Below are 26,651 nucleotides of genomic sequence, written 5' to 3' on the forward strand. Positions count from 1 at the left end.
ATCTCTTATATAACCACTATCATTTTGGACTTTTCTTAGTTCTTGGTTCCTGTGGAATTAGTATTTCTTAGAACTGTTTGTTTTTTGCCAGTTTGGAGACTTATTTGGTGATATCACATGAGTATTTGGAGCCTGCACCTTATAAGAGTCAGGATACCTGTTGTTGTGATGGGACTGGTTTTTAGAAAGTCATGCACATTAAACTCACTTAACTTTTTATAAACGCTTTCTTGAGTGGCTGTCCAGATTTTCTGTAGTCTGGGTTTCTTTCTGATCTTCATAATAAGGAATAAATTTAAATCAACTGTACTGATACTTAAAGTTTCATCTGGCCTAAACCTGGTACAGTGAATGTCATACTCTTTTTTTTTTTTTTAAGGAGGCTATATTCCTAATTTAGCTTCTTAGCTGTTGAAATGAAGAGCTGCTACGACAGTAAAAACCTGATGATCTTTAAGTCCTGAGGTGATGTGGTTTTGGACTGTATCCCTATGTTCTAAAGAATAGGAAAACTTCTACATATCTATTTGCATGTTTGCTCTTGTTATTGGCTGTCAGAGAAACAGCAGTTGGCTGCAGTATTTACATGTGGTCAAAACTACTGAGGTTGGCTCATTAACTCTTTTCCCTTGTTTCCTTAACTCATGTTTATTTTTCTTAAGGCCATAAATCAGAGGGACAAGGAATCTAAAGTAGAGGTGATTTATGTAAATAAAGAATTGCAGCTGCTGGAGGAGTGACAGGGATTTTTCTACAACAGGTTCTTTGGGGTAGGATGTGGGATCTCATTTATAACCACGTGGTTCTCAGAGATAAGGAGGATATTTGTCATCAGGGATGGGATGCATTAGATTTGTTGTTGGTAATTTGTAACCATCTAAGATAAAGGTATCTGCAGCCTAAAGGCAGGTTTTGAGTCAGCATGCTGCTCCTTCAGAGAGCTGGAACAGTTTTGCCTTCTCCCAGACACTGTTCCTGTGTCTTCCTCCAGATGAGGCGAAGTGCAGCCAGGTTGAGGAGATCTCCTGGCCTCCTACTTTCTCCTAGCCTGGCTTTGTGATGTTACTTGCTTTCAGGGGGATCCCTTCTCCTCAAATTTCTGAAGCTTATGTCCTAACTGCTGTGCACATCACAAGAATTGGGCATGAGTCTGGTCTTGGTGCACTGTCATGCAGTGCAAGGTGGTCAGTGACTTATGTGCATCAACAGCAGTTTTCTTAACACTGCTAACACGGGAAGTCTTTCTTGCTTGCTATTTGGGATTATCCTTCAATGTACAAATCAATGTCCTGGCACCTGTAGCTGTGACAGTCTCTGTTTCTGCAGCATCTTGAAGAATTGCAGCTGATACTTTAAATCAAGTTTCTTATTTAAAAAGTACCACACAGAACACTGAAAGAGAAATTAAAATTCCTCCTGATTATCTTTTCCCACAAATTCCTCCCAGCTTCAGTAGCTGTGGACATGACATCATTCCCCAGCATGTGCTCGCTGGTAAGACATCTGGTGTGGGTTTTTGAAGGTCCCAGGTTCTACCTGCACTTTCCAGTTTTTACCCCAGCCTTAACTACCTGGAGGCTCTTTAAAAAGTGTTGCCAACGATGTAAGAAAATACTGCAAGGCAGAGCTGATCTACCAACTTTGCTGAAAAAAGCAATTTCCTTACTTTTTCACTGTTCTTATTTCTTTCTCATTGTTGGTTTATTTTTGTTTTCTGTGTTCTGTCATATCAGGCAATATCTGCTTCATGAAAGTAGGTCTGTCTGTGTTGCTTATGAGCTTTTTAGGTTTCCAGTATGCTATTGATTCATCCATCTTCAGCTGTGTCACCTCCTGGGGTTGAAGCATTTCTTTGTTTTTAGCTTTGTCTAAATTGTTTTGAAACAGAGAGTAGTGCCAAAGCACATACTTTTAATTGAGCAGCTTTGGAAGTGTGAAAATGAAGTCTTGGCATGATCTAATTAGTGCTTGTGTATTTTGGTCGCAAAAAGTGACTGGTGAAGAATTCCCCAGACACGTTCTCTGTTCTGTCTGAAAATAATCCTGCATAAAGTTGTATATCCTGCTTAGTTCTTGTTGGTGCTTGGAAGTCCTGACTGTTTTGCTTTCACTAATTAGCTGCCAGGACGTCCTTTTCTTCTCAGTCTCCTTGCTTTTGGCTTGTTTGTTGGAATGAGCGTTGGCTACTTTTGCTGGCAAGCTCTATAGAAACTGGCATCTCTCTTGTGATCTCTTTCAATCCCTCATGGTGTAATGTTTGCCAGGTTGGTGCTATCTGGGGAAAGTCCAAAGGACTTGTGTGAAGTGGAAGAAATATTTCAGCAGCTTTTCTTTCTTCCTGACCTAATGACTGTTCAGGGCGTGGGGAGTTCTGGTGAAAGTCTCAAGGACAGTAGCTAGGTCATTCACCTCTGCGCCCTCCTTGAATTTTTTTGCGCTAAAGTAAATTTCCGCCAGGTTGTATCACCCCTTTTGATGTCAGATTGGCTAGGTTAGTTTTCTTTCTTCTGTGAGGATCAGGTTTGCAGCTGTAGCCTCTTGCAGTAACTACAACTGCTGTGATGGTCTGGCTTGGGCTTGGACTTGCAGCTCTTCTCCCTTTGATGAGAGTCTGAGAGCTTATTCCTTGACAAGCATCCTCGCTAAAGGGTCTGTGAACAGCAGATCTGGGCATAGCCCAGCTGTGTCTGACGGTCCTGTGGGACCAATGTCCTGCACAGCTCGACTGCCTTGGGAACAGCTCTCTGCTCATTTGACATGTCTCTTTCTTGCCCTGACCTTTAGGCTCGTGCTCTGGGCAGAGCGGTCTGGCAGCTGCAAAGCTTTGCAGTGCCCTTCCCTTCAGCCTTTGTCTTGCAGCTGGCCCTTAAATGTACAACTGGCTTGCTGGTGTTAGAGAGGCAGCTTCCTTGCACTCTCTCCATATTAGAGCAGCATCCAGGGGGAATGTCCCAGCGCTCCTTTCTGGTGACTGTGCCTGGCTGTGTCACCTGGCTGGGAGCAGAGTTGCTGCCTCCTGGACTGCAGAGCTGTGTAGCATCACCACTGAAGGAGAATGAATGGCTCATCTGGCTCTAGTTTATTTATGCAGCTGAGCAGGGAGCTGGTGCCATGAGAGAGTGCTGTGTTGGCAAGACATCTGGTGCCTGAGCTGCTCTTCAGGTCTGTGTTGTACCATGTAGACATACCCAAGGTTAATGGATGGCCATTAGTTTAATCTGGTTTAATTTCATAGCTGTGCTTCATGCATAGTCTGAGCAGTATTTTGACAAGATGGCATTACTTTATCTACTCTTTCTTGTCCTGTCCCTCCCTGCCCCCCATATTCCTGAAGCTTTCTCTGAAAATGCTTTATTCCTTTTCTTGTCTGCACAGTTGTTGAGCTGTGGATGTAATATGTTTGTCAGCTGAGATTTGTGTCTTGGAAACTTAATTTACCTTTTTATGTAATGCTTTATCACTAATGCATGGTAACGTTTCCTGGCAGGATGTGCATTGTTACAATTCGTTTTTAGGAACTCAAAAAATAGCATAGGAGCGGGTGGCTCCTGTAAGGTTCAAAATTTTTGAAGCAGAAAAGGAAAATGCTCTTCATGATACCTGACATCAGTCCCACTATCCTACTTTCCCATGGGGTGACTCCTATCAGTGCTGAGATATAACGGAGTCCAAAGACTAGGTGTGGTGGCAGCTGTGACTGTCAAGTAAAGGAAAAGCTGGGAGGGGAATGCTGGCCTTGTCAGGGCAGTGTCTCCAGCTACACAGGAATTTCCTATGAGCTGATTGAGACCTTGGGCAAACTTTTTGCTAACAAAAAACCACTACCACATGTCAGAATTGATTTTTTTTTTTATTTTTCCCGCCATTGTCTTTTTGCCACTGAAGGAGTCAGCGTTATCCAGTGGTCAGTTATCCAGCTGTCTGCCCTCTGGACCTGCAAAGCCACTCAAGCACTTTTACAACACTGTTTTTTTGGGGATGAGTGGCACATCATTGCAGCAGCCAACTTCTGTGACATGGGAATGGTCCTGGGGCCTGAGGTTTGTCTTTGAGCAATTAGTTGCTATGATCACAAATAAGCGGATGGACTGTGCCTCACAGCTCCAGTTCCCAAGCACTGATTTCTGTTAAGTGCTTTGTGAAAGAAAGGAAAAAATAATCAAAAAATAATCTGCAGTTAAATTAATCTCCTCTAACAATGTCTAATGCGTTCTGAGGACCGGTGCTTGAGGGAAGGGCGTTGTACAAAATGACAGACGGCAAAATAGACATAACTATTTGTGCAGGGCTTTGAGGTGTTAGGAAATACAGCTCCCAACACTGGCACATCAGCCTCTGATTAAACACTGTGGTTTTACCAGCTCAGGATTGATTACTTTAGAAAGTACTATTTGTCAAATACTCTTCCTTCGGATACTTGACATTCGGATCCTTTTGTCTTCATGACTTGCCTCAACACCTCTGCTTCCCAGCAGGCTGGGTGTGCTCCCTCCTACCCCTCCTCCTGGCCCCAGTGCCATGCCCTGGACTGTGCCTCAGTCTTAAATTCTTGCACAGAAGTAGCTGGTTGCACAGGTTGATCCATGTCTCTTGGGTGAGGTGAGGGACCAGGATGAGAGAAAATACTCGCCTCTAATGAGCAGCTCTGTGCCCTTCAGTCTATTAAAGAAGATACCTCTTTCCCTTGCAAATGTGAGGAGGGTGGAGCATGGTTCCTATGTCCTGGATAGCAAGACACCCTAAGAAATGCTCTTTGTTTAAACTCTGTTGACCATTTCTAGTGTAAAATGTTATAGGATTATGTTACTAAAAACAAATAATGAAAAAAATCAACATTTTATTTAAAATTTGCCATAGGTGTTTCTTTATTAGTCGCTGCCACCTCTTAAAATTTTTCAGGTCTGTTTTTCAGGGTTAGTCAGAACAGCATTGGAATAAGTATCTTCCTGCCTGTGTTGCATCCCCTCAGCTCTGAAATGAAAAGTAATGTGTTAGCAAAATTGCTGGTCTTCCCTAAGATATGGCAGGGGAAGTTGCTTTATTTCTTTACTGGGAATACATAACCTTTTCTTCACAATAAAAATACACCCTCCCAAGCATTAATTGTTTTTCATCCGTGATTGTGAAAAAAGTTCTACCCCAAAATTGTCAGATTTTTGTAGCACAGTTGCTCTGATATTCTCACTGTGCAGAAATAAATACAAAATAAATGAGTGAGCTGTTCATCTATCATTGATAACTGAAATCTAATATAGACAGAGATAATTTCTTAAAATTTTTGCTGAAGAATGTTTTAACCATGCCTTACTGCATTACACATTACAGGATATTTATGCTGTAGTGTTAACACTATAGTTAAAGCTGAGGTTAGTCAACCTTTCTGTGTTACAAGATTAGAGAGGTAAGTGCAGGTCTACAATAAAGCTTGTTTTGGACAGAAAACTGAGCTCAGAGGTTTGTTTTGAAGCCAGTGTTTTATGGACAAAGTTTGGTAAGTCTACTCTGTGATTTGTCTCAAATTAAAGTAAAATGCTGTATGTTGAAATGTTTCATTTCATCATGTTGTGCCTGTGGAAGGACTTACCTGAAGAATTTTCTCTTACTTATGAAACTGCAGCTGATGACTGCAGAGTGGAATTTTAACACATGTACTTGCACTTGGCAATGAGGGGAAGAAAAGAGAAGGAAATACTCATAGTCTTTAGGATGTATTTAAACTTTTGGGGGTTGCTTTGGAAAAGTTAATGTTCATTAGAGGTGGATACCTTTAGGATGTAGTAAATCATACAAATGCACGTGACAGTGTTGATATGAGAGATGAGCGTGTTCGGCCAGTGATGGGGAAACTTCATCCTGAGCGGTTTGTTGGCATGTCAGATGGGAATGAGCCACTCCCTGTGGAGGTCAAGAGTACACTGGTGTTTGTGTGGCAATTTTTGACTGTTCCAAGAAAACAATAGTGGTTTAAATTCCTAAACAATGCATAATTACATGAACTGAAGCTTGCAAGTTTTTGAGCTCGTATGCTGTACTAACTTGCACTACTGAAAATTCAGTGTTTTACCATTAATCAAAGACAGACTACTTTTTGTACTGGGAGGACTGTAGTGTGCTTGTTTCACAGTACCTCAGTTACAATATCCATATATTTTATATAACTTGTTGCAAATATACGGGTGAGAAAGTTTCTACAGTGAGACTGTTTTATGTATTAATTTACCTTAACCCCTAAAGCACCATAGCAGCTTTCTGTTTTTCTTTAGGTCAGGTCTCAGTGCTTCTAGGGCTCATGGATCCTGGCTCATTGTTGAATACTCTTGGTAGTTTTGAAGCTGTTAAATGTCTGAGTTGCATCTTTCAATTACAGATCCATAGCTTTCTTCAGTGTCATTTGCAGTGTAATTTGGGGGGAGCAGCTCATAAAGCCATGATGAGAGAAGAAAACAAGAGGCACACAGTCGAATGGTGTGAGAAGTGAAACTGATTTTCATCCAGTTTCTGAAGTATTGGCTTTATTTTTAACAAGTCTAGACTAAAGGTTTGATAAATTGGGGCAGTATGGATTGTGTTAGGTAAATCAAGTAATATTCTGTTAAGAAATTATGAAATCCATTCAAACCCAGAGCTTGGGTAGAAGATTTTAATTTTTCTCCAAGGACTCTGCAAGGTGCAGTGAAATAACTTGTGGGAGGTTTTAAAGGCAACTTTACAGTGTGGTTAAATTAGAAGGAAAATTATTAGCTAAGAACTGAGAACTTGCTTAGTTTTAGAACTGAGAACTTGCTTAGTTTTATTTTGGTGGAGTGCTGTTAATATTTTACAAGGAAGCAGGTTTGATCATGCACTTGGTGTGGTTTGTGTTTCCAATAGCCTTTGTTCTCCAGAAGCCTCTCTGGGAGGGTTTGAGTGTTTGAATCCTTAGGGGAAGGATGCCTTTGGTGGAGCTCCAGTGCCTGGCCGTGTCTGCTGATGGCTGGCAGCACAGGTGATTGTTGTGGGGTGGGATCCTGTCCCTCCCTGGAGCTGGAAGAGTTGGTGTGAACTGGTGGGTTCTCGATAACCCTTTGTGTGTTTAACGACACAAACCCTTCCGCTCAATTGTTTCGCTGTGAACAAATGCTTATCACCGGATGATTTTGTGTACCTTGTGTCCCTTTGAATTTGTTTTGGATCGGGGACTGTAAAAGCTGGTGTCTGGAAGGGGGTGTTGCAGGGATGGAGCAAGTATTCCCCAGCTTGTTAGAGTTGCCCAAGCACAAGAAATGCAGTTGCTACCAATGGCTTACATGCAACTTCCTTGTGTCATTTGATTTCACCCAGTGCTATGGAATTGCAGTAGGGGTTATGAAGTGCTTTATTCCACGGTCTGTGTGTGAGAATGGGTCGACTGAGGTGGGAGTGCATGTTTCAACCTTCATGTGTCCAGTCTCCATCCCTCCGTGACTTCCTTAACTTACTTTGTCTCTGCACATCATCCATCCCTCAGTGCCAGAACCCAGCATGGCCAAACTGTGGAGGTGGAAGTGGTAACTTGGGTCCCAAGTGGAGCAGTGGTATTTCAATTTCCATCCTCAGCAGCTTGAGGACAAACTGCTGCATGAAGTGTTTTCTTTTCCTGATGGTGTTATGGCACAGTTGTGGCAGGTACATGGTAAACCAGCAAATTAGCTTCAAGGGTCAACAGGGTACTTGAAAACAAGGGAATTTAAGGAGGTTTTAAGCAACAAGGAAGTGGTGAACCTAATGTTTTACTTGAGAGGGCATTAACTTGCTTTTCACGAGTCCTTAGCTCTTAAGACAGTGTAGGTGCTTTGGATACTGTGGTACCTGTCATCAGTGGGTGGAATGGGAGCAGGCAAGTGTGAAGTTTGCCATGTTAAAGCCAACAAATAAACTGCTTTTGCTGGTGAGAAAGCAAATGAAAGGGGTTTCCTAAAGCTGTGGACAGCCTGGGTAGGCTCTGGGATTTTGGCCATCTTCCTTTCCTGTTTTATCAGCTACGATGAATGGCGAGTCAGTGTAAGCTGTATGGTGTGTTTCATTATTGGAGACCTGTCAGAAGAGTTGGTTAGTAATCCAAAGCATTTGGATTCAATGTGATAAAACTAATCATAACAAAGTACTTTAGTGCCTAACTTGAAGCTGTGAAGAAAATCCTATTATCTTAAAAGTATGTATGTATGAAAGGGCTAATTTTTTCTTTCTTAACAAGATAAACATAAACTCATTGGTGAGTTGCAGAGCAGCAGTACTGTTTCCAGAGGCTGCTTTCCAAACTTCCCTGAGATTAAGTGAAACTGAGATTTAGTGCTGTCACTTGTGGAGTTTCAAGAGTATAGTTTTGAAGACCTTTTAGGTTACATGGGAGAAGTTGTTATGGAATCAGCTTATTTAATTTATATTTAAATAGTGGTAATGAACATAAATTTCCTTTCCTAATTTCTTGGAACAGCCTGCCTTTTTTGCTGGGTGCTTTTTTCCTTTTGTCAAATTGCTTAAACAATTTATCATTAACACATTTACTGTATTGCAGTTTAACTTCTAAGTATTATTCAAATAACTATTTCTAGGTAAGGAAAATTATTAAATGTCATCGCATACTTACTTTTACCCAGAGGGAAAGACTGAAGAAGTGAAGATTGCTTTGAGTTCATTTGATCTGTATGAAGCAGCTTTGAATTTCCTGGGCTTGTTTAATGAATGTACTGAAAGCCCAGTGTAGCTGCCTGTCTCAGATGCAATAATTGTACACAGTGTATTGCAGGGGAGGGATAGTCTTTTCCCTTCTGGTTAAAAGGATTAGCAATCTATCATTGTTGGTAATGAATGTTTTCAGGTGAGCACAGTCCAGACTTAGCATTTGAGCTGGCTTCCTTGTGAAGATTTGATTTCCTTGTTCTGTAATTTCCAGTGCTCCAGTGAGAGTTCTTCTTGGATGACTAACGCATTCGGTGCTGGTTAAGGCACTTTTGAAAACCCAGTGTTTTTCATATATTAAATATTTTATTAATGACATAAGCAGGCGTCAAGGCTAGTTCACAGTCACATGTTTTTGAGGCATGCTTCTGAATTTTGTGATTCTCAGATTTATTTTGTATGAGTGTTGAATGTGCTTAACGCTTGTTGCTGTTCTGCTTCCCCATGTGGCCCATTAGCACCTTGGCTTTGTACCTTTTTAATATAACCAAGTGCATAATTTTTCTTGTATTTCTGCATTTTGTGTTTCAGTCTTTGCTGCATGTTTAAGAGACTTGGAAGTGTGTTCAGAATATTGAGAGGAATGTATTGCTAAAGGTGAATCCTTATGCTTTCTGTTTGAAGTATAACTAACTCTTCTGGGCATGTAGGATGTAGGAAGCTCATCACTGCTTTTTCATAGCCTGTGTGATACAGTTTGCTGCAGTGTACAGCCATCCATTTCCTACTGGCACACAGAAGGTCCCCTGAGCCAGAGGAGAGAACTCAGGATAAGTTGTAGGGTAGTCTGTCAGTGGGAATATCTGGCTGTTGTGTGACTGAGCTGCACATGTGTAGTGGTGGGCTTCATCAGGCTAAAGCAAGAGGCATAATTGACAAAACTGAATGTAAATCCTGTATTACTAATATCTGGGAATGGCCAAGCTGTTACGACTTGGAAGCATGATTCAAAGATTTGCCAAGTTAGCCTGTGATGATCACTAGGAGAAGAGTTTGCCCAGGAGAAGTGAGTTATAAAGTAATTCAAGACTTTCTAAAAAAAAAAAAAAAAAGTCTCTTGCGCAATCAGAGTTTAATGACCAAGGTGATGGCTTTATGCTGCCATGTCACTTTTTAAATCCCCAGGATTTTTTATTTGCACCTGTTTTTACTGATCTCATAATTGGCCATTGTTACAAAATGCATGTGGAATTTGATTGAGAGACCAACTTTTCTTTTTGGATGGAATGCAAACTACCTATTGCAATAAAGTTTCTGTACTTGTGATTATGGGCACTGTCAGTGTTTCCATTATAAATTTCTGGATTTTTTTTTTTAAAGGAGCTTAAAACTAAGCTGTAAAAATTTGTTCTTGGCAGAGAACTTGTGTACAACATCTCAGCTCAAGTAAGACTTTTTAATGAATTTTGAGAGAGGGAAGGAAAACCTGAACTGCTTTGTAAGTTGAGGTTACACAGGTGATGTATGCCCTGAAATCTCTTGTTAACAAAACTCAGCTTGTAAGGACGTAGCCCAACAGAAACCCCCAGTGTTAGTCCCATGTCCTGCATTACATTTTAAATTGAGTTATAACAATTGAGTGTAACTTTTGATTCATTCTGTGGAAAAGCTTTTGACAGAACAGCATTCATTGCTGGGCAGGAAAAACAGACCAGAAGGTTCCTGGCATCAAGAAGCAGGGAACTCTGTAGTGGCCAGCCCTTCCCACCACTGGCAAAGGCTTTTTTATGGTGATGGTAAATCTAATTCTGAGGGAAAGCAGTAAAAATATGCCATTCCTATTGAGTCCCTTTTTCAGTGCTGTAGAAGATGCTCTGAGACCATGTTCAATCAATGTATATTTTCACTGGATAAATAAATAAACCTGACTATTGACGTCATGAAAATAAGCTGAGAAGCCTGGTGGTGGAAGCTGATGCATTTTACACTTCTAATAAACACTGCTTCAAAATTTAATGAAATGTGCCATGTTGCTAAAGGTAAATGCAAACAAACTGAGCTGTAGACTCTTTGCTTGAGGTGCTGCTGGTTAATGAGATTCGTCACCGAGTAATGTGAGCAGATTCTGGTGACGCAAATGCCAGCAGCCATTCCCTGCCCTATTTCAGGAGGACACCTGGTGATACTGATTGTTTTCTCTGGAAGAAGAGGAAACACTGCAGCAAGATAAATCCTTAGCAAAATGTTGAGCATCGCTCATCTTTACTGTGCCTTGAGATCCTTTAACTTCCATTAAGATGGGCTGCCTTCAGATGCAATCTTTGTGTCACCTTGTGCTCCTCTATTCCCCTCTGTTGATGTGCTTTGTCTTTAACAGAAGCCTCCTAAAAGTTCTGTTGAGCATCCACAATGTAGTGTATGGTTTGGTGCAACACTCCGCATGGTGTGTGCCTGGTTCTGACTGGGGCAGCTGAGCCACAACAGAAAAAGAAATAACCCTGGGAAGGGTGCATTTTATCAGAGGTAGGGGTGTGTGGAACCTGTGCCTCCCAGCAGGAATAGGCCGACATACCAATTCCCTGGAGACAGACCAGTGATGGTGCTCTTGTGCCTTTCCTTTAGAGTGTCTTCCGTTGTGGCAGGTTTTGTGCTCACTTTTTAAAAGAGGCCAGTTTTTTTGGTGCCATCGCTATTGTGTGTTTATCTATGAAGCTGCATAATAAGAAAAAGATCACACAGAAGGGTTCTGGAGAACACCTTGGTGAACTAGTTTTGCTGCTGGAGGCAAATTCAGTGAATAATGAATGAAAAGTGCAAGCAATTTTGTTATTGTAACAGACAATTATCTAAAACGTTTTGGAACCAGCTAATTTGGTTCTAAACTAGTTAAAATTTTGGTTTTAAATGTTTTGTCCAAGGTATGAACTAATTTTGGAAAGGCATCGATAACCACACTGTCAAAAATTCTTATTAGTAAGTGCCTGAAGTTTATGAAGAGATAGCTATGCCGTGGTTATAAGTGTGGAGTCATTCATGATTTTGCTTCTGTTTTGCTGTTCTGATGATATTTCCAGGTGTGATACAACTGAATGATGTCTCAGGTCATCTTTAAATAGGAATTCAATAATTGCTCTGATTAGTGATGAGCCTGTTAGCTTTGTGTGGAAATAAGAATTTTTTTTTTATCCCAACATAAAATATAATTGGTGTTTTGTTTTTAGAGCTGTGTGACATTTCTTTCTATTCTGTCTTGATTTCAAGCAGCAGAATGGCCTAAAATAATTAATATATGAAAATTGTTTAGATATTTGTGTTTGTTGCCTTGCCACATGTGCATGCTTTGCTACTTTCAGCTTTCTTTTCACACTTGGACTTTGCTTCACCAGCAGTGTGAAATTCAGGTGTAACATCTTCAGGACAGAGTGTGCAGGTCTGCCTAGCACAGTGTCAAGTGCTGCGAACTGGGCAACTTGGCTTGAGTGAGTTTCCAAAATTCATGGGCAACTGAGAGCACGATTATTTTCCTTGAGCAGGATTACTTTCCTTATGTACTTTGTAAGGAACTTGTTGAAAGTCTAAGATGGATATGGAAGCTTGGGATTTCCTGCCAGTAATAGTGATTTAATATGAAATCAGTCCCACCTGCACTTTCTAACTGGTATTCAAAGACTCCTTACCCAAATAAATGGACTTGTAGCAGTTTTATGTCACAGGTGAACCTTCCCAGTTTGATAACCCAGCCTGTATTTTCTGTATTTGCACAAATCTTTGAGCAAAACTGTGGTGCTTTCATCTCCCTCTTCTCTTCCACAGTCCCTTGATGCTCTGTGTTGCAGCAAGATTCTGTCCAGGGACAGAATTTGCTGATACCAAGTCAAGTGAAACAGTACATTAACCTCACAGCTTGTCTTCTCTTCAGAAACAATTTTAAAGGGACACAGAAAGGTCTCAACATTTGAGGAAGCTGTTTTCTTTTAATCCTCAGTGAATCATCTGTTTTTCTTTTCTTCCACTTACCATGCTTGCAGGGATTATCTCCTCCGGTTCCTTTCATCTGTGGGTGGTCCTCTTCAGCCTGGCTGCCCCTGTTCTGCCACAGCTTCCCCTGAGCACAAATCTTTTCCAGCCTGTCCTGGGGTGATGGGGAAGGTGCTGGATTCACTGAGGTCTTGGCGTGCATGACTGGAATGGCAGCAGCACAGCATGGCAAAACACAGGTAGAGTTATGGCTCAGCCCATTTCCTAGGGGCTGGAGCTGCTCATGGTGAGAACCACTCTGTCAGATGGTACCTGCTGGCTCCTACATGGAAAATGCGGTGTTAAAGTGGATTTACAGTCTTCTGTTGCTAAAAGTTTCCTGGAATGTGTCTCCATCACCTGTTACCAGATCTCCTTACCTTCACACCAAACCATGACTGTTTGCAAAGGAAGCCCTGGGTGGTTTTGTGTGGGTGACTTTACTCTATCGTGCTGGCAGTGGGGGAGGCTGTTGTTCTTGGCTGGAGCCATATTTTAATGCATTTCAAATCCGATTTAGAAATTATTGTAGATGCCAGTTTCCCTGGTGTGACAAGGTAGAGACCATAGGAGTAGGAACTGATTTTGGCAAGCCCTTTTGATGGGGTTGGGACGGGCATAGTGAGATGCACTCAGCCCACAGCAGCTGCGTTTTGCCTTCCATATCCTCAGAGGAGCAGTGGAACACAAAACAAGTGCAAGAATGTTCCTGTAGAAGATGAAAAGAAATAAAGACAGGACCATCCAGCAGTTGACTGAATGCAGCCATGAAGATGTATGACTGGAAAGACTAAGAAATGAACTATTTGAAGCTCTTCTAGTGTGGGAGTCTCAGTGACGCTTCAGCGATGACGTGTTTAGGTTCCTGATGCTCTTATCCCACTGTGTGAATAAATAAGCAGACCTGGGCTGATGGAACACACCAGTCAAAGGAAGTTCCCATTGGGGCATACGTAGTCCTAAAACTTCCATAAATTGTTCTATAATATGACAGTTTCCAATTATGGGTTTTCAGAATAAGAGGCTTACTGGCAACCAGTAATGCAAGTTAACTGTGGAAATTTCTATTGCTTTTCTTGGCCCTTGTGGACTTCCTGAACAGTATGTGCTTTGTCCCAGGTGTCCCATTCTGAGCTTTGAAAGTGTGTCACAGCATGCCTGGGGCTGAGACCCCTGGGAGCTGGCACTTAAGAGCCCAGTCAAAAGGAAAAAAAAACTGCAAGTGAGGGGCTGAAGGTGTCAGCCCCAACATGTAGGTGCTTGGTTGATTTGTTTCCTGCCTTGATGAGTTAAAGTGTTGATCAGTAAGAGGTTTTTTTAGACACATGGGAAATAATTTTTTGTGCAGTTCTGAAGAAAACTTCCAACCCTTGGGAAGTATAGGTATGCAAATATCTTGGATAGCCCTTCCAGTACTTTTTGATTAGTTTGCACTGTCAGCCCGCTTTCTTCTTACGGGCACGTGCGGGTACAGGCTTGCTTGGTTTGTGAAATGTTGAATAAATCTTCAAAGAGTATCATTGTTTCCAGGAAATATGTTTTTCATACATGCTCGTATTGTTTAAAAAAAAAAGGCAGTAATGGATAATACTTTGGTTTGTGCAAGCCAACGGTGTGGATTTACTTGGCATGACAGCTTTCAAATTATACACGCTCAGCACAAGTAGATTCTTTTCTGATTACATGCAAGCTCTGTGTAATTATTGCATCTTTTAAAATATGTATTGATTCATGGTATTGTCTTGAAATTGCAAATGATCCAAAAGCCTGTCTGCTTCTTTACATCAGATGAAAACTGGGTATCTTTTTGCAGTAATTTGCTGAAAATTCAGGGATTTCAGAGAATAGTACTTTTGAGGATGCAACCTTATGTTACTCTCTTCTTCTAATTCGCCCCTCTTGAGTGATTTATTCTAGGGACTGTGCATCATAGGTTTTGTCCTGGCACCCATTCTTGTAGTGTTGCAGTGCCTGTGCACATTACCAGAAAAAAGATGGCTGGGAGACAGTTTTTGGGGGGAAAAAAAAAAAAAAAAGTTAAACCAAAAAGAAAAGAACACACACACAAGAAAAGAAAACCAGTTCCAGTTAGTAGAGAGGGTTTTGCTTGCCGGTGTGGATGGGGCATAATTTGATTTAAATGACTTTTGAAAAACAGTTCTCAAAACTGTTCCATGTATTTTCTTCCTGGCTACTGTTGAAAATATGGAGCCGAATATTTTCTGTGATGTTTCAAACCAATATGTTCTGGCAACCTCAGAGCTGGGCCCTGTGCATTGCACTCTTGTTTCCAGTTCGCTGTGGCCTGGAGTGCAACACTCAGCTCATGAGATGCACCAAAGTGGGAGGTCTTGTGAGGAGCAGGCAATACAAAGACCCAAGGTACAAGGAACATTTCACTGGGGTCCAGGAGGGAGGCTGCCAGTTTTAAGGGCCTCTTTTATGAAAAGAATTTGCTGGTAGGAGATGAAGAAGCTGTTTGTGCTTCTTTGAATTTTGTGAGTGTGCAGGGGGAGGTTGATTCCTGGGTGTTGTTAAAGGCCGGGCGCTGAAGCGAACCGTTTGTGCTTCTCTGGAGTCAAACTTTTCTCACTTGAGAGATGGGCTATGGCTAAGGATTCGTCAGTGTGACATCTGTGAATAGCATGTGGGCTGGGAAGCTGGGAGATGAGCTGTTTGCTGGATCACTTCTGCTCCAGGGACTTCTGTGCCTTGGGAAATGTGTGTGGGAAGGTCAGTGCAATATAAGGAGGTATTCTGAAAATAGAGGCTGTTTTTTTAGCACCAAATCAAATCCCGGGGGTGGCAGCAGGAGTGGAAAGTGTGGAACAAGTTTGTTGATCTGGCTATAGAAATACACAGCTCTTTGGTAGCAGCTCCCAACAGGGCTGGCTTGCCTACAAGGGAGGTGGCAGAGTGTTCCCCGACATTGTCCTTCCCCATATCTCTGACACTCCTACCCTCAGCAGTGATTGATCCATGAAATATGGGGTACCAGTGCTGAGCAGGGACAGCTACTTCTGATAGCTTTTTCCTGCTTCTCAGCAGTTGTTAGAGAGTACAAAAGGCAGAGGTGTACAGATGGAGCTGTTTATCTGTTAGGAGAACCAGATGCAATGGACCTGAGGAAACACCGTCCTGATCCCAGGGCAAGAGTCAGACTTGGGAGAGACGGGTCCAGGGAGACCACGGAGAAGTGGCAGGAAGGGGGTGAAGGCAGGAGTAGACTTGAGGAGAGACAGGAGCAGAGGCAACTGTCTCCTGGTCAGTGATAATGAGGTGTAGATAAACGTGTTTGGAGACAGAGTGTAGGTGTGGGATGAGAGCCAGGAAATGGGAATGGGGAGCTTTCAGAGGCAAATGACAGGTCAGAGACCAGATAGGGAGTGGAAATACCATGGTGAGGAGACAGCTCTTGTTTTGGCTTTAGGATTCAAAAAGGTCAGTCTTGAGAATTTTCCTTGTTGATGCTTTTCCACTTGTTTTTCTGGTTATTTGTGCAAGATGGTTGGGGAAGGACTTCAGATGGACTTGGAGGGAACACGCTGTAACCTGGATTGCTTTGGTACAGCCTGAAGCACAGAGAGATGAGTGAACAGCTCAGGAATGAGGTTTATTGGTAGAAGCAGAAAGTAGTAAGTTGAGGTGGCTGTTTCGAGGTATGAGGGTTTTTTCTACAGTTAATTCTGTTTCTCGTGCAGTTGCCTGACAAGGCTGGATGTTGGACTAAACATGGATGTTCAGTTTATTTGAATTAACTCTGCAGTAAAAACTCACTTTGCAGGTTAGTGTCGAGCAGAGGAGTTGCAGGATTCTGGGCAGGGCAGGCACGATGGCTTTGGAGTTTCCGGAGGTTTGATGGCCGTACTGAAGATCTGTCTCAATATTTTGTTTTCAAAACACAAGCCTTAGATTTCATTTGTTTCTTTCTCACTTCTCTTTCCCACTTCTCGCTGCAGTGGGTGCAAGTCTGAGCAGATTCTAAAAAGTCACTGTTTCCAAGAAGCCTTTGTGTACTCAGATCATTTACCCTTTAAATCCTCAAGCAGGATGGTATTGTAGTGACTGCTGTGACAAAACTGTGTGTGACATCTGGGAACAACAGAGTCCATCGGGGAGGAACAAGTAGTCTTTTCCTAATCAAGAGGGAGAGATTTTAATATGGATGTTTGTATGATTATTGCATCCAATGTGATGTCTGAAATGTAAACTATAATGTGCTGTTAATATAAAATAGCTATCCTGGGGGCTGTTAGCAAGTGTTTCCAGTGATTTAGAATTAAAAGATTGTAATGAAAAAAATCCAATCTCAAACCTCAACAAACCTCCTCAGTATAACTTTATTGTTATTTTAAAAGTAATGCCATAATTGCTCCTACCGAGGCTAGTCACTTTTACTGAGTTGTTGTCTTCCTAGTACTGTTTGGTGTATGTGGGATTATGAAAAGAAGGAAGAGTGCTTGGGACAGGTGTTTCTTTCCTTGTAAGTGCCATTCTTTCTTTGTCCATAAGGAGCTAGTGAGACAGCCTTTGTTTGGTTACTTTTTTCAGAAAAGCAAAGCTCTTCCTCACAATATTTATGGTGGTTTGGCTCTGGTATCTCTGTAGGAGCTGTGACAGCATCCTTGTGTTAGCCAGGCTCTGTTCCCACTCCCTCGTGAGGGAGCATTAGGGAACCAGCTTTTAAGTGGAGCCTGTTTCATATGGCAAAAGCTGGGAGACGAATTGATGCAGGTGTTCCCAGCCCTGGTATGAAATGTGGTGTTTGTATTAGTGTTGTGGTAGCAACGGTCCTTTTAACGAGGGGATGGTAATGTGGTCCAAAGCCCCTGTTTTCAGCTGTCCTCCTTTTGAAATAACAGCTTTTAACCTGGTTCTGAGACTTGTTGCTTAACTAAGGCTCAACTGCAGAGAGCACCAGCAGCTCTGACCTAAACTTTGTCTCCCTACCCAGTATTGAGCACAATGACTTCATTTGGCTAAAGCAGAACTTCTGTTTTATCAAAGTATTTTACAGAGGAAAGGCATCTTACCTTGGTTTGCAAGCCTCAGAAGGCAGACTTGGGCTTTTACCTTATTTCCCTTCTAACTGTTCCCCTATTCAGTCCTCCCTGTTTAGTGTGAGTTCTTTGTGTGCCATGAACCTTCTTCAGCTCCCACTTGCTGATGAATCAACTGCACCTTTCTGTACAAGCGCGAGGAGCCTCTTTGTCTGTCTGTCCTAGCGAAGAGAGTTACCATTAATGGCTTGTCACTTCTAAAATCTTTTGGGCAAGTTACACATTCTGGGTTTGAGTACTCATTAGAAGACACTTTACAGGGTTTTGACTGACTTATGTAGAAATGCAATCTCCATTCTGCCTCAGTATCCTTTTGGAAATACTCTTTTTAATACCAGCTTTTTGAGTGAGATGAAGAATTTGATTTTTATTGACTCTGTGTCCAAACTGGATGTAGTGAAGATAATTCTGCTTCCTTACCTGCGAGGTGCTTTCAGCAAAGGAAGTCTCTTTGCACAAGGTTCCATTGAAAGCAGTGACCCTACATGGAAAGTTTTTTGCCATGCAAGGTGCATTCATCCAGCTGTGTCAGTCCAGCAGTCATCCAGCAGTCATTTCTTCAGATTATGAGGATTCAAGGATTGCTTGTAAGGATCAGAGGTGAATAAGAACAAAAAGCAAACCTATTAGTGTCAGGCTTAAACACTTCGGGGGCTTGGTACATTTAATGGAAAGAGCCTGGGGTTAATAGCTCAAAGATTATTGAAATCACTGGTCACATTCAGCTGTTTCAGTTTACAGGCACTGAGGAGGCAGCAGCAAGAACTCTGCTGATCTGAGAGTAACCAGGCCTGGGCTTTGTCTTTGTGCAGAGATTTAGGTGGGAAGTCTGTGAAAACCTGGGGTCTAACAGGACAGATATGAGAATGGCTCTGGCAGAGGAGGCCATTTCTTCTGTAGCACAGGAGGTAACTCCTATGCTTTCAGATGCACAGATTCCCAGTTCAGTTTTCTGTTGGAACAAATTCCTCCTGAGTAAGGACAATTGGTCATTCAATTGCTGCTTGAAGACTGGGCTGGATGCTCTGCTGTACTGGTCCATGCCAGGATGGTTTTGCCCACTAGCTGGTTTTTATTATACTTATGGTTGTAATGGGATTTTCATTCAAATATCTTGTGTTCTGTCAGCTATGGCTTTACAATCTAAACCAGTCACCAGTTGGGCATCAAGTTTCTACTTGATGCTTGCTCAGTGATGTCTGTTTTAAGTTGGAAGAAAACATACTTGGACACTGTCTTCAGGATCAGGCATTCAAACAAACAATTGGCTTTCATCAAAATGTTTATTAAAACTTGTTTTAAATTATTGTTAAAGAGCATGTAAAAATAACAACTATAAGGTTGACGTTTTACTTCCCAGATCAGGAAATTAAGGTCCTTTAAGGGTCTTTAATGATGTTTGTGTGTCATACATATCATGCATATGTAAGAAGTGGGAATCCCATTTTTCTGGGTCCAGGCAGGGTCACTGCATTGCCAGGGAATGGGACTCTGTACTGCACATATGACTACATGATAGACTGAGCCAATTGTGTATTTGCTTTACTCTGTGATCAGAACTGACCCAATCTAGCTGTGTGCATCATACCATGGATAAGCTGCAGTGATGTTAGAGGAAACAGGAGAGTGCAATATCATCAGATTCTTGAATCTGAGATGCCACTTGTAAGAAATGCTTAATATGTCATGGTTAGATTTTCTGCTGCTCATAGACAGAAGGTTCCTGCTCTTTGGAATTTGTGTGATGAGCTCATGCTGGCCAGCAGCTCTGATCATCTTAAATGGAGTGATTGTATCCACTGATATTCTGATTTTCTAGAGTCTTATGCAGCTTTCCAGTCTTCTGATGTACAACTTCCCTAAATTTTTGGTGTGATATGAGAAATTTTGGGTGAAGTTCCCTGCTCTGTTATGTATGAGGTCAGACTTAATGATCTATCTTGGCCATAAAAAGAAAACAAATCCTATCACCCAGGCTTGCCAGCATCTGGACATTTTGCTGATCTACTGTGTGTGGAGGTTATGATTTTGTGGACTCCGGAAAACTTTACTGAAAAATCCTTTTGAAAACCCATAAGGAAATGTGTGACTGGGGATTTAGGTAGTCACAGCTGGAGTATCATGGTGCTGCTGGTGGCAGCAGTGTGTGTCCTCTAGCTTGGGGGAAGCGCAGCGATTTTAGCACAGAGCATTTAAAATGAAATCTGTATCTGCTGCCTTCTTTAATAACCACATAAACTCTTCAAGCAGAACCCTTCCAGTGCCGCATCTTTAGAGAAGTTTTTCCTTTCTGATCTGTTTGATGTTGTTTGCTGCTTTACATATAGAAAACATACTAATTTAGGACTCAAAGCACATCTCCCAGTCTTTCTTCAGAGAGTGTGAGAGAAAAAAAAGCAGGCAAAACTTGAAGGGGTTGAAGGAAATGAACTCCTGCTGCAGTTGCACACTTGCACACATCTGGTGCAATTGAAATTTAAGAGCTGAAGAGATCCACATCTGACCATGGTAGGGTCCAAACATTACTGTTGACACTGGTTTTCTTTTTGGATAGGTACACTGGCAGAGTCAGAGCGTGTGGAGCCTTGTCAGCTCTCTAATCTAATAGACTGTTCTTGCCCAGACCATTGTGTGTCAGTATTTTATGTACCAAATGTAGCCAGGTTTAATAATCAGCCATTTTTCTACTTTCTGCCAAACTTTTCCCTTTTTTTGTCACAATTTAATGTTTGAGTCAAAATCTGCTATGGTAACAAATTATATACATGTTAAAAACTGAAAATAAAGATGGAAAGAAGAGTCACAAAAGGTAACAAGAGTTCAAAGCAATGTCATTTGAGTTTTTTATTTTTAAAGACTTGAAATCAGCCCCATTTTAAAATTGATTTTATTTCTGTTATGTATTGTGAAAAGCTTACAAAGAAATGGATACTGCTTGAAAGCATGACTGTAGCTCTTTGTATGTAAAGCTGTAAAAGTATTCCCTATACAGGTCAGATTTTGATTTATTTGCCTTTTTAGTTACTGAAGAATAATTTGTGGAGCTTTTTTGACTTACATTTTTCTTACTTGGAACAGTTGTCTTCAGGTAGCACTTGTTGAGGTTATTTGTGTTTATTTCTAGCAACTATATAGATCATATAAAGTATGTTACCAAAAAATTGTTTCTCTTGTTTTATTGCATTTAAAGGGCCCTTCCCTTGCCTTGCTGGTGGCATGAGTTGCTGCTGTCATGTACTGGGTTATGATGCTGAGGACTGGGGACCTTGGAAGAGCTCTGGGGAATTACCTGCCTGGCAAACACCAGCACCAGCTGGAGGGGAGCTCAGTCACTGGGAGGGCATTGGAATGGAGTCACCCAGTATCTTTGTGATTTTAATATTTAGAAGGTTATTTCTTATTCTGTACTGATTTTCATCTCACTCTGAAGTGCCATAGCTTGAGTGAAACATAAACATTTTGGAAACTGAAACATGGGTCTAGGTTCTCCAGCTGTGTCAGTGTTTGCAGCTCACTGTTGGTTGCATGAAGGATGCTGGTAAAGCCTTGTGTGTCCAAGGTATCAACCACTTTGGTCATCATATTCTGAGCTGGAACAGTTTCTGCCCATTACATGCAGTGAGGGATGCCATCAAGGCCTAGTGTCTGCTTCCCTGGTAGTTGGGCTCTTCTCCAGTAATTTGATTTAGAAATTTGTATAAGTAATGGCAATAACAGAGTGCCTGTAACAATAAAAACACAGCCTAAAATAAATGTAAAGCTTGGTGTATTACCAAGGTGCCACAGTCCAGTTCTTCCACAGGTCATAGGGCACCACATTCTCTAATCTCTGCTTTTTCAGTCTGTTCCTAATTGTGTGGAGGAGCTTTGACATGATCCCAGCATTCACTGGAACTGCTTAAGTTTTGGGACATCCCAGGATAGTTAGTGTATCTTGGTGAACAATGGTCTAAGCAACCTATTAAATTGTAGTGTATCCTCCTCCCTGCCTGTGTTTACTCCTAACTTCTGCTGAGCTGATTAGAGGCTTGGCAGGAACTGTATGGTTATGCTCTAGATACACTTTGGATACATTATTGTCACAGTTGAGGTATTGCAAAAGCTCAGCCGTTCCAGTCTTTATCCTACTGAGGTACCTCTTTTGATTGTGCAATATCTGTGGCTAATTACACAGCAATTGCAGTGTGCCACCAGCCACCCACAATTCATTGTCAGCTCCTTGGGGATGCAAATGAAAAAGGAAAGATAATGTTTTCTTTCTTCAGTCCAGTGATTTAGCTTGCCTCTGTTTTTTTAATCCCCTGTTCCTTCAGGTAATAAAGCCAGATGGTAGTGACAAAGAAACAGAAGTCACACATGAATCAGACGTCCCTGAGGATATGCTGGGGACTTGCGCTCCTCAAGAGACAGCGAAAGGCAACGCTCAAAGTCCGGATGTCATTATAGAAGCTCAATTTGATGATAATGATGCAGAGCATGGACAAGACCACTTGCAGGATATGTTGACTGATGACATTAAGAAACTTTCCCTGGATACTGGTGAAAAGGGTGAGTAGATCAGGTTGCTGATTTTAGGCCTTTATTTGAGCAAACTGTTGAAGTGTTACTTGGTTGCCTCGCTTTGCTGCGAGATATAAAATACAGGCATAAAAGCTTAATGCCTTATCACTTCTATCCCTTTCTGCTAAACTGTCTTCATGGTTTTGAATGGATATTAGTAGCTGAGGTTTATGTAGCTTTGATTGATCCAAAGTAAATCTGCGAAACAGAAGTCACACCTTTAGATTTGCAATTCTCAGGGCTGTCTGGGGACTGCTGGTTGCTGTTCAATTCAAGATGCTGCTGTAGCGGTTTCCTTCCTTGCAGCTTGGCTGGCCAATCTATGTGTCTCAGTTTGGGGATAAGAATATATTTCCTTGGGGGCAGTTAAGTTTGTTGCTGTTTTCAAACAGTTGAGTTATGAGCAACTTAAAGATTTGGTCTGTTTAAAAAGAAAATTGCACTAAAACCTAAAGCCAATTATGCGATCTGTTTTGAAGGCAAACCCATTTTCTTCTGAATCTGAATTCCGTCCAAGCCATCAAGTGTTGCTTAGGGCAAAATAAAATAGGCTCCCCTGTCCCAAAACTAACGCTTATGCAGCTCTTTGCATGTCCTTTCTAGTATTAAATCCCTTCCTGAAGAGCTGTGTGTTGAAAGGATTCTGACAATTGGCACATTTAACGTGTCCCTCTAGCTGCTCATGGAAGGGTTGCCAGTGCAGATATTCTGGTGTGTTCCTGTTGCTTGCCCCACCTCCAGAAGAGGTGACAGTAACTCAGGACCAAGTAGCTGTTGGACTCTGACAAATCTTGGTGGTTCTATTTAATACCTAGTGTTTTCTTGAGATATTTGAAGATGCACAGACCCCTGCCTTTACTGTTGGTAGATTTCCATTTTTCACACCCCTCTGTTAATAAAACTGGAAATAATATTTGAATGGAAGTGTTGTAGTTTTTATGACAAAGCATTGGTTTCACCTCATGAATGGACCTGCCACCTTACCAGTTTATGATGCTATTTCCTTCTGGGTATCTCCGCTGTTGAGTTCCTGCCAAGGCACGTGAACCAACTCATATCTTGTTCTATTCCTTTCCAGGATACAGGTTGATTTGGGAGTTACTCATCTTGTCTGTGGATGTTGTACACAGGTGGTTTTTAACCTCAGCTGTTTTGCAGTCTGTTGCAGCTGCACACCACTGGGCAGCTTTGACTCAACAATTCTCCTGAGTCACATGTTGTGTCTGTTGCATCTTTGTTGCTTCTGATAGCAGTGCCAAATTAAACATTGTAAAAGTACATTCTAGTTTGATACTAGCATCTAAAATAAATACAGGCTTGAGCCAGTATTTTACTTTAGTTGAGTGACTGATCTTTAGTTTGAAGAGTTGATGAGAGTTATTTTTTTTTGATGCATCATAGTTCCTCGAGATGCTCTGGAGTGACCTGTGTTGGAAGTTATCGAGTCATCTCTCAAAATCTGTGCCATCTGAGTGGATTTTGCCATTTGATTTTGCCTTTGGAGAATATTTGTAGGACAAATGTGAGATCAGCTTATTGTCTGCACAGCTGAAATCCAGCTTTTCCACTGCAGTTGCCTAAGCCAACTGTTTTCTTTTGTTTTCAAGGTCTTTTCATGTTGATCCTTAACAAGCTTTGTGGCTCGTGTGGATGTGCCAGTTAGATTTCTGCTGAGTTTGTGTCTTGCTATCACCTCTTTTAATATTTGCTTCAGCTTCTTTGGCCATATAACCCATATGGAGTTTTCCCTACTTTCTTCTTTCTCTGCTTTTTAATACCATCCCTTTTTTATACATATAAAGTTTACGATGCTGATTTTTCTGAAGGTGTTTTTGAGTAGTTGATGATTGCTTTGGCTTGTTTCCTGTCCTTCATACAATTTCTCATATCATCACTTATCCAGATTTTCAGTCTTGCCTGGAAAACAGCTATAGTTATTCTAGCATCACTGATAACTGTCGTGGAAAAAAAGAAAAAATCTTGGCAAATTCAGCCTTCACAGGTATAGCTCAAAATGCTTTTTTAAAAGCACTAAACATACACTTTTTCAAGGCAGAACTGAACCTCAGAGGGTAAAATCAGTTGGACTTCCTAAGGCCATCCACTGGAAGGTGGTGCTGGTGTTGGTGGCAGAGAGCGCTGGAGGGTTGGGCTGTGGTGGGTGCAGGTGCCCTTCCCTGGGTGACGTGGGCCTCTCCTGGGAGAGCTGCTTGGCTGCTGCTGCCAGCTGAACTTCCTGCATATGAGCCTTTTCCTTCATCTTACATCCCTTCTGTTGGAAACACCTACTGCAGTAAAACAGAGGTGGATGGATGGAAGCTGTGATTCACAGGGGGATTTCTTCCTGACCCACCAAACCCAGTGCTTTGCTTGCTTTCCCTGAGAGCATTGCTTTGCGGGGCTTATGACACAGTCCCATTGCATGGCCTTATGCACAGAAGGGAGCAGGAGGAATTTTCTGTGGCCAGCACAAGTCTTAAATGAACACTTGTGATGGGCTCCCTTCCTTTTTTGGAAGGGTTTTTTGAAGGTTTCAAACTGGTCAAAGATTCTATCGAAGATAGTATGTTAATGAATCAAAATCAAGAAACAGTCTCTCGTGTTCTCATGTTGTATGTATTTGCTTACATATATGTGTGTGTATGTGTATATTTATAAAAAGATCCATATATATATAAAAGACCTACCCAAAATTCAAACTAAATAAAAAACCCACAAGATTTCTGGAGGTGAAAAATATCCATAACTGCTGTAATGGAATCAAAAGACATTTTACTTATTCTGGGCAAAAAACCCGGAGCCAGGTTGACACTGTGCTCAAATCTTTGTTCATGAACACAAGCCCTGCAGTTCTCTGCTCTCAATTGCAAGATGCCTTTTGTCCTTCCTGATGTAGGAGTAGGATTGCACAATATCTCTGCTGGCTCATTTGTTCTGATGCCCATGGTCAGAATGAACCATGAAGAATGAAAGTAGACGTGTCATTCGAATAAGAGCACTCTGGGAGTGCAGACTGTTTTGATGTCTTTTCTTCCTTGGCCTGTGTCCCATCCCTTCTCATGGCTCTGTTCCTCTTCAGAGCACAGTCACCATCTCCATCTCTAGTTACACGCTGGGGCAAAGAATTTTGGGGTTGGCCCTTGTTGTCAGAAGCTCTGAAGCATGAAACGTTGTGTACACTGATTATGGCCTAGATTTGAGGGACTGAATTTCCCCGAAGTCATTGTACCTTGGATTTCCTGTGCCTCTGTGGGGCTTAGGGCAGGCTGGTAGAAATTGTTATTATGCACAAGTCTGCAGCCTTAGACTCACATGTTGGATCTGTCTTCACTAAGTGCTGCTGTTATGAGAGCTGTGCTTTCTGCCTTTCTATTCTTGAGTCCCCAGAAGGGATGGGATAAGCAAGAGGGAAGTCCATGGAAGTGAAGGGACCATTGCATTCAGCCTAATTCTCAGCCCATGTACTTTCTTGTGCTCATAAAAGTGAGTCAGTCTTGCTTTGCTCAAGGATATTTAAATAGAAATTCATAGTTGGTTTCACTCTGCCAGAAGATGTCCTGGTCAAATTAGTTTGCCCTGCTTATCTGGACTTTTCTTGCAAAGAGCTGAGGTTAAAGATCATCTTCAAAAAGTCTTTAGTTGAGGAAGTGACAGCCATTCTCCTCTCCAGCACCTGGTTCTACACAAAGACCAATACTGTCCTGTTCCACAGTTAAATTGTCTGAATGTTAAGCTTTGGTATTTGGTCTTGCAAAGTTGAAAGTATCTTTTTCTCTTGGATTTTCAGCTGTATTTCCAAAGTGGAAATATCTATATGGTGAACAAACTTTCTGCTTTTTTTTTTCCTTAAAAAGACAGTAAGAATGAGCACCCTGAATAAAGTTTCTCACCTTCCTTAGTAGTAGTTCTTCAAACCCTCTCTGGGATTTCTGAAGTGTGGGCAGAGAACAAGGCAATAGCATCCTGGCAGTAGTCTGAATCACCAGTGTGAACACAGAAAAAATTAATTCCCTGTTGTGCTTGGTACTGACATGCAAGTTCTCTGAGACCTCAGCTTACTCTGTGTGTTACCACTGTCCACAGAACTCATTCACCAGTCAAAATGACCTTTGCCAGGTCTGTAATTCTTAATCCTCATTCACATTGACCACTGCAACAGAGGTCATGTAACTTTTATCACTTACTGCTGACTTAGAACACATTACTTCTGTGACTTTTCACTGCAGGATTTTCTTTATATTCCATTTCAATATGTAATAAAAAATGGAAACTCTGTATCTCTCAACCTGGGAAAAGTGCAAAATGTTCTGTACAGAATAGTTTATGATACTGTATCCCTACACAGACTGTGAGTCACTTGAGTTTCCTACAAATGAG

General features: G+C 41.6%; 1 protein-coding gene across 2 annotated transcripts in view; it reads left to right on the forward strand.

Moving 5' to 3' along the window:
• Positions 1 to 26,651, forward strand: part of DIS3L2 (DIS3 like 3'-5' exoribonuclease 2) — a 180,281-nt gene that overhangs the window by 34,618 nt on the left and 119,012 nt on the right. For both annotated transcript variants that reach the window (XR_014616419.1, XM_084212427.1), the window contains exon 7: positions 22,028 to 22,262. Coding sequence is in view for 1 of the 2 variants with exons in the window: in XM_084212427.1 (XP_084068553.1) it covers positions 22,028 to 22,262 (235 nt within the window). In the remaining variant the exon portion in view is untranslated. The remainder of the gene's footprint in view (positions 1 to 22,027; positions 22,263 to 26,651) is intronic.

Source organism: Fringilla coelebs, assembly GCF_963513975.1.
Source record: "Fringilla coelebs genome assembly, chromosome: 10".
Taxonomy (NCBI): domain Eukaryota; kingdom Metazoa; phylum Chordata; class Aves; order Passeriformes; family Fringillidae; genus Fringilla; species Fringilla coelebs.